General features: G+C 47.8%; 1 protein-coding gene across 1 annotated transcript in view; it reads left to right on the top strand.

Annotated features, from left to right (window-relative positions):
* Positions 1-4,396: 4,396 nt before the first annotated feature.
* The window catches only part of Zyg11a (zyg-11 family member A, cell cycle regulator), a 36,780-nt gene continuing 32,701 nt past the window's right edge, over positions 4,397-8,475 (top strand). The window contains exon 1 of the mRNA XM_021161460.2: positions 4,397-4,607. Coding sequence (XP_021017119.1) covers positions 4,518-4,607 — 90 coding nt within the window. The 5' untranslated portion in view covers positions 4,397-4,517. The remainder of the gene's footprint in view (positions 4,608-8,475) is intronic.

Genomic DNA, 8,475 nt, shown 5'->3' with positions numbered 1-8,475 from the left:
TTTTTTTTCCCAAGACAGGGTTTCTCTGTGTAGCCCTGGCTGTCCTGGAACTCACTCTGTAGACCAGGCTGGCCTCGAACTCAGAAATCCACCTGCCTGTGCTTCTGCCTCTGCCTCCCAAGTGCTGGGATGGAAGGCGGCGTGCGCCACCACTGCCCCGCTAAAGGCACAATTATTCCACCTGTTATTTGAATGTATCTTTTATTTCATTTGTACGAGAGCATTTTGCTTTCAAGTATAATAATGATTCTGAGATTGTTATTTATTTATGAATGCTTAGGCCTGTAGTTTAGGCTTATTCCCAGCTAGCTCGTACAATTTAATTAACCCATTTATTCTAACTAATCTCTGCCACACAGCCGTTATCGTTCCACCACCACGTCTGCTAGTCAGATTCCCTGTGGATTCCCCCCTCCCCCCAGTTCCTATGTCTGCGGGTTGTCCAGCCTTCCCTCTCCTTTCATGTTGTAATCAGCTGTTTGTTAAACTAATCTTAAGGTGGTGGGGAAGAACATTTACAAAACGTTGAACAACTAGAATAAAAATACCAAAGTCCAGACAGACAGTATTCAGTTCTCTAGTGTTATAGAAATCAATATTTGAATAATACAAAAACAAGCTTAACTCAGTGCACAAGAGAATCCAGAAGAGGGCTGTCAGATTCCCTGGAACTAGAGTTAGGGACAATTTTGAGTCACCATATGGGTGCTAGGAATCAAGTCAGGTCCTCTGGAAGAGCAATAAGTGCTCTTTGCAGCTGAGCCATCTCTCCTTGTTCTTTAGCATGGATTAAGGTAACCCTGCCTCCCCAAGGATGGCCCCTTCCCCAGGTCATTTGACCTGACCAGCTGCAATGTTAAGTCTCCACCCAAGCTAGAAATTCTAGTCTGTAGACCAGAGAAGGAGTTTTCCTTGAGTGAGCCTCTTATTGTTTTAGAGATATACAATCTAAATCTTATCACTTAATATTCTAAAGTGATTTCTGAACTCAGTCTCCATGTAGATTCCAACCTGTGAAAAAGAAAGAAGCCTGGCTGTCATGCTGGTTCGCGCCTTTAGCACCAGCCCTGGGGAGGCAGAGGCAGGTGTAGCTCTCTGAGTTCCAGGACTGCCTGGTCTATGTGTTCAGGCTAGCCAGGGTTACACAGTGAGAGTTTATTTAAAACCAAACCAAACCAAGTAAGATCAAGCCATCCTGAGGCAGGATAGGCGACAGGCCCATGAGATGAAGGAACCCTCATCTCTGAGGCCTCTCAGCAGAGGAGCAGGAGTCCAGCACAGTTAATTACCGACTGCTTATGGCCTTTCCCTCTGCCCGGTTCTAAACCTGCAGCTCTCTCAGAATCTCAGCAGAAACAGAAGGGACAGTTGTTGTTTGTCATGGTTTTACATCCTCCAGTCAATGCAGGGCCCAAACCACCTCAGTTATCAAAAGGGTGGGAGTGTTTCTTAGCAGTGCTCTTGAGATGTAACTTGAGAGCTGTCAAAACAGTGTCTATGGCTAATGCGATGACAATTAGTTGTAGCTCTACCTTAGGAAGCCTGTAGCCATGCCTGGATAAGTCTTCCTTTTAACTCTCATGCTTAAGCCTATAGTAAGCCTTAATAGAATCCCCAAAATTGGCCTCATCATTTACCAGCTAGTCCTGAAATTAATCCTTTTAGCATTGAAGCCACAAATCCCAGTATCTGGAGTTCAAGGCCATTCTCAGCAAGATAGTAATTTATAGGCTGTCCTGGGCTCCATGATACTCTCTCAACAAACATTTCCAGGGGCTGGCAAGGTGGCTCAGTGGGGTAAAGGAGCTTGTGCCATATAAGTTTGGCATCCCAATGTCAATCTCTGATACCTATGTAAAGGTATAAGAAAGAACTTTCGGCGCTGGGGAGATGGCTCAGAGGTTAAGGTCCAGAGGTCCTGAGTTCAATTCCAGCAACCACATGGTGGCTCACAACCATCTGTAATGGGGTCTGACATCCTTTTCTGGTGCGTCTGAAGACTGCAACAATGTACTCATGTACATAAAACAAACAAACAAACAAACAAATCTTTTTTAAAAAAAGAAAAGAAAGAAAGAACTTTCTCCACAAAGTTGTGGCAAACATCTTTACAAGCTGAGCCATCTCACCGGCCCTCAAATATGCTCTTCTCTTTTCTTTTTTCTTTTGAGATAGTTTCTCATTATTCAGAACTGTCTGTCTTGTCCTGGAACTGGAACTCTCTAGGTTGACCAGGCTGGCCTCAAACTCACAGAAACCCACCTACTTCAGCCTCCTCCTAAGTGCCAGGATTAAAGATGTGTGCCACTAAGCTCTTTCTTTTTTTGGGGGGGGGGGGGCGCTTGGTTTTTTGAGACAGGGTTTCTCTGTGTAGCCCTGGCTGTCCTGGAACTCACTCTGTAGACCACGCTGGCCTTGATCAGAAATCCGCCTGCCTCTGCCTCCCAAGTGCTAGGATTAAAGGCATGCGCCACCACGCCTGGCTGTTTACTTTTTACTTTTTAAATGAACAACAATAAATAGAAAAACAATGTCAGAATAATGTCCTGGGGTCTCAGTGGGTAAAACTCTGGCTGCACTTACCTCACAACCTGAATTTGATCCCCAGGTCCTACTTGTGTATGCAGGACACACAGACACACAGACATAGACACACACAGACAGACACACACACAGAGACACACACACACACACACACACCAGCAGCAACAATACCCTGCCACAAACAAAAGACATACACATACATAACTGTAAAATAAATGTTAAGAACAGAAATCCAGGACAGTCTTTCAAATGCGATATATTTAGGTTTTAGGCCAGCACTCCTGATTCTGTGTCTCCCAAATTCTGAGATTGCAGACTTTCCCCACCATCATGCCAACTTAAGTCACAAATTTTAATAATGAGTCTTTGATTTTTTTTGGTCCTACCCAGTCCAGAACTCACAGAGATCAATCTGCCTCTGCCTCCCTCTTCGAGTGCTGGGACCAAAGGCCGTGCTATCACTCCTAAGTAAAATCCCTTCAGTCTTGGCTCTTACTTCTAACCTTCAGTTTCCTCAATGGCTTGTTCTCATTCCTAAAATTCTGTTCTTGCAGCGTGCAGAGTGGTCTAACAGCCACGCCCCCACAATGGCTAGCAGCCACGCCCCCGCATCGCTAGCTTTGTAGTTACTTTCAAGGACAGCTGTATACAACTCACCTTGCGCCTTGGGAGGTCGAAGTAGAAGAATCAGTTCAAGGTCATCTTCAGCTATAATGCAAATTCCAGGCTGGTGAACAAGAAAACAGACCGCAGAGGGAAGTGTGGCCTGGTCTTTTGTTCTTGAAAACTAATTTTAACATTTGAATTCCTTCATCTAGCACGAGCCTGGGAAGTGCCCGTGTATAAACCTTATCTTTAGCAATCCTGGTTTCTGCTTGTGTGCTCTCACCACCTGATCTTACAGTTGATAAAAATTAGGCTTCAGATACCCCCAGCAATCCAAGGGATCGAAACTGGCTCTCTGCCTTTCACCTGTCTGTCTCGGTCTCTTACCTGCCTTGGCCTGGATCCAAGCAATAGTTGTATGTTAAATTAAATAAGATGGTCTTAAAGTAATGGGGGCTGAGGTTAGTTTCAAACTAGTTTTCAGAGGAAAACCTTCAACCTTTGATCCTGTTTCCACTTCCCTGTGCTCTTGTAAAAATAGGTGCTGTGTTTTGTTTTTGAAATTTTATTGTGTGTGCGTGTCGTGTGTGTAAGCAGACGTTAACACTGCACTCGGTCCCCTTCCAACCAGGTCAGCAGCCTCTAGAAATATTTTGTACGGTTAATCCTCATCAAGAAGTCAAAACGTGACTGGTATCTGGGGCAAAGCCTTTGAAAATGCTTTTTAATTTGTTTAAAGCACTTAAAAATCTGACACGTGGTAGAGCCCTGGCCTACAATGCGCTCTAGATTCCTACTCTAACTTAAAAAAAAAAAAAAAATCAAGCCCTGGTGGGTGGCTACTCCTTTAATATCAGTACTTTGGAGGCAGAGACCGGTAGACGTCTATGAACTTCCAGGAGTTCCAGGCCAGTCTGGTCTCCGACGCGAGTTCCAGGACCAGCCAGGGCTACACAGAGCAACCTTGTCTCAAAACCAAAAACAAACAAACAAACAAACAAAAAACAAAGAAACAAAAAACCCCCACAAAACACCTCCCCATAAAAAGAAAAAACAAAATAAAAATGTACAATGAAGTACACTGTGCGCGCTGTGCGAACGCCCTGGGCAGCGTGGGTCTGAGGGCGATCTGCCTCCGAGGGGTGAATAGGAGTTGGGTGGCTGAGGCTGGAGAGCGAGGACCATTGGACGTGCGGCGGGGGCGGGGTCGCGGCGGACCTGTGCGCGGCGTGGGGCGGCCATTCAAACGCCGGCCGACCTCCCTGCGCTCTCCTCCCGTGCCGGCCGACCTCCCTGCGCTCTCCTCCAGGGCGCCGCGGCGCCACGTCGGTGGCCGGGCTCGCGCGAGCGGCGGCGGCGTCGGCGTCATGGTCCACTTCTTGCATCCGTTGCTGTGGCCCCGGGCCCTCGTCCTGCCCGACGCCCAGCAGGACGCGCAGGGCCACTCCTTGGTGCAGGTGAGTGTGGCCGCCGTCCGGGCTCCGGGGCGTCCGCCCGTCGTGCAGCGCGGCCCGCGGGCGGGAGGGCTGGTGCGGGGCGGCCTCGTCCCGGCTGGCGGGCAGGCGGGCGGCGAGTTGGGCGTGACGGTTCCCTGGAGGTCGCCGGCAGGCCGGCCCGGGCTCCGTGGACGCCGCGTCCAGCCCTCGAGGGGAGGAAGGCGCTGGAGTTCGAGCCCCAGCCATACTGAGCCCCCGCTGCGCGCAGGCGCCACCCCCTCAGGCTAGCCCAGCTCCTCTCCTCACACCTCCAGCCCGCCGGGTCTCCTCAGCCCGCTCCCTTCAGGCGGCCTCACCTCAGCAAGCACAGACCCGCCCCTCTCCTCAGCGCCCCGAGCCGCCTCCTCTTAGCTCCCCACGCAGCGGCTCCCCTAAGTCGCCCACCCAGCTGCCCCAGGAACCGAGTGCGGAAGGCGGCGAGCCCGAGGTTGACTGGGTCTACACTGGAACTTAGTGAAATTGGATGCTCAGTACCTGGCGGGGGTGGGGTGGGGGACAGCGGAAAAATACACCGGTGACAGGCAGATGTGGGTGCTGGGAACAGAGCTTCGGCCTCTAGAGGAACCGTGTGCCCTCTCATAACCTCTGAGCCATCTCCTTAGCCCCTAATTTTAATTTTATTTTGGAAATAAAATTCCACCCAAGATCAGGCTGGTCTGGAACTCACGAAGTAGCTCAGGCTGGCCTTGCTACAATTACAAGCAAGTGACAGGGGATCCAGCTTCTTTCTGCTTGTCCCTGCTTACAAGGCAAGCGTCTTACCAAGTGACACTTGGTAAAACCTCGGGCCTTGCAGGTTTTTTTTTTTTTTTTTTTTTTTTTGGTTTTTTCGAGACAGGGTTTCTCTGTGTAGCCCTGGCTGTCCTGGCACTCACTTTGTAGACCAGGCTGGCCTCGAACTCNGTTTCTCTGTGTAGCCCTGGCTGTCCTGGCACTCACTTTGTAGACCAGGCTGGCCTCGAACTCAGAAATCCGCCTGCCTCTGCCTCCCGAGTGCTGGGACTAAAGGCGTGCGCCACCACGCCCGGCCCGCCTTGCAGGTTTTAACTCACATGCCTATCTATTTTTTGGGAGTTAATAAAGTTAGTTCTTTGTATATCTCCATATTTATAAAAGGAGACAACATTTGCTGAGCCATGGGACACGTCTGTCTTTAATCCCAGCACTCAGGAGGCAGGTGGATCCCTGCTAGTTTGAGGCCAACCTAGTCTACAGAGTGAGTTCCAGGAAGCCAAAGCTACACAGAGAAACTGTGTCCAAAGTGGAAAAAAAAGAAGGGGGGGGGAAAGACAGCATTCCCAGAACTATAACAGATTTTGCTTTGGTAATATCAATCAAGAAATTTATTCTCTACTTCATTCAGTTTATCAAATTTATTGGAATTTGAAATCTTCATGGAGTTTTTTTTCTTTTTCGAGACAGGGTTTCTCTGTGTAGCCCTGGCTGTCCTTGAACTCACTCTGTAGACCAGGCTGACCTTGAACTCAGAAATCCACCTGCCTCTGCCTCCCAAGTGCTAGGATTAAAAGTGTGTGCCACCACCCAGCCTTAAATTATCTTTTTAGTGTATATATGGTATCTGTAATTTTTTCTGGTTATTATCTTCCAACATTTACAACTTTTTTTTAAGATGTCTTTATTATATGTAAGTACACTGTAGCTAGCTGTCTTCAGACACATGAGAAGAGGGCGTCAGATCTCATTATGGATGGTTGTGAGCCACTATGTGGTTGCTGGGATTTGAACTCAGGACCTTCGGAAGAGCAGTCAGTGCTCTTAACCACTGAGCCATCTCTCCAGCCCCCGATATACACCTTTTTTATTTTAATAGTTGTGGGTAATATCTTTATAATTTCCCTTATTTTGCTTACATGATGTGTAACTTGTTTTTGTTTTTTTGAATTGTTTTTGTCTTATATGTTCTAGACTGGCCTCTAGCTCTTTTTGTAGCTGAGGGTGACCTTGAATTCCTGATCACCTTGCCTCTAAATCACAAGTGGTAGGATTATACGTTTGGACCTGTAATTTTCTTTTGTGGATTCTTTGTAATGTGTGTGCCTTGCACACATTTATGGAGGTCAGATGACCATTTGGAGTCTGTTCTGTTCTGCCATATGTATTGAACTCAGTGTTTCAGCTTAGAAGTGAGAATCTTTACCGTTTACCAGCTGATCATCTCACCAACCCCAAAATGCAAATTCTATTGCTATGACATACATCTGTGTGTGTGTGTGTGTTTGTGTGCTTACTGAGAATTTAAAATATAAGGCTCAAATATTATCTCTCTTGGTTCACTCAAAATTTTTAAAATTTTTACTTATTTTTATTTTGTGTGCATTAATGTTTTACCTGCATGTGTGTGTGTGTGCATGGGGTTGTCTGATTCCCTGGAACTAGAGTCACAGACAGTTGTGAGCTGCCTTATGGGTTCTGGGAATTAAACCTGAGTCCTCTGGAAGAGAAGCCAGTGTGCTTAACTGTTAAGCAATCTCTCCAGCCCTATGGTTTGATCAGATTTAAGAAGCATATTAGAGGCTGGAGAGATGGTTCATTGGTTAAGGGCAGTTTCTGTTCTTGAAGACTCGGGTTCAGTGCTCGGCACCCACGTGTCAGTATTGACTCTAGTTCTAAGGGATCCAGTACTTTCTTTCTGGCCCCATCACACACTGCATATACTTGTGGCACATACATACATGCACGCAGGCAAAACACTCATACACATAACAATACTTTTAAAGAAGCATATATGTTCCGTAACTGGTTACAGGAGTCTACAGATGTTAAATGGTATTAGTCTAAGGCTTGGGCAATGGCTCAGAGGTGAAGTGTGCACAGTGCTCTTGCATGCCTTGAGTTTGGTTCCTGACCATCTATGTTGAGTGACTCACAACTGCCTGTAACTTCAGCTCCAGGGGTTTCTGACACTTCTGGCCTCTGAATACCTGCATGTGTGTGAGTGTAGCCACATATGGGCACACACTCATACACAAATCTTTTAAGTTAATATTTATTAGGTGTGGTTGTGCACATGTATAATTCCAGCAGAAGCAGGAGAATCATTGCAGCTCAAACCAACTTGGTCTACACAGCAAGTTGCAAGGCAGCGTGCCTTCTGTCTCAGTTTCTCAGTTATAATCATAGGCTTATTCCACCAGCCATGGCTCTTGCTCCATCCCCTTGCACCATCCATCTCTTCCTTTATTTCTCCCTCCCTCTTCCTCTTTCTCTCTCTCTTTTATTTCAAACGTTTTTCCCTTTCCAGGGCTCCCCTTCAAAAACACCCTATCCCATTCCCCTTCGCCCTGCCTCTATGAGGGTGCTCCCCCACACACCCACTCCCATCTTCCTATCCTGGCGTTTCTCTACATTGGAGCACCGAACACCCTCAGGCCTGAGGGCCTCTCCTCCCACTGATGTCCAACAAGGGCATCCTCTGCCACATACGCGGCCAGAGCCATGGGTCCCTTCATGTGTATTCTTTGGTTGATGGTCCAGTCCCTGGGAGCTCCTGGGGGGGTCTGGCCTGTTGACACTGTTGCTGCCTCCATGGGGCTGCAAACCCTCTCAGCTCCTTCAGTCCCTTCTCCAACTCCTTCATTGGGGACCCCCAGCTCAGTCCAATGGTTGGCTGCAAGCATCCACCTCTGTATTTGTCAAGCTCTGGCAGAGTCTCTCAGGAGACAGCCATATCAGGCTTCTCTCAGGAAGCACTTGCCAGCATCCACAACAGTGTCCCGGTTTGGTGGCTGTATATGGGATGGATCCCCTGTCTTTCTTTCTCTCTCTCTCTCTCTCTCTCTCTCTCTCTCTCTCTCTCTTTCTGTTTTTT

This window comes from Mus caroli, chromosome 4 (assembly GCF_900094665.2).
Source record: "Mus caroli chromosome 4, CAROLI_EIJ_v1.1, whole genome shotgun sequence".
Classification (NCBI taxonomy): Eukaryota; Metazoa; Chordata; class Mammalia; order Rodentia; family Muridae; genus Mus; species Mus caroli.
The sequence above is the reverse complement of the archived record's forward strand: the minus strand, read 5'-3'. Positions and strand labels throughout refer to the sequence as shown.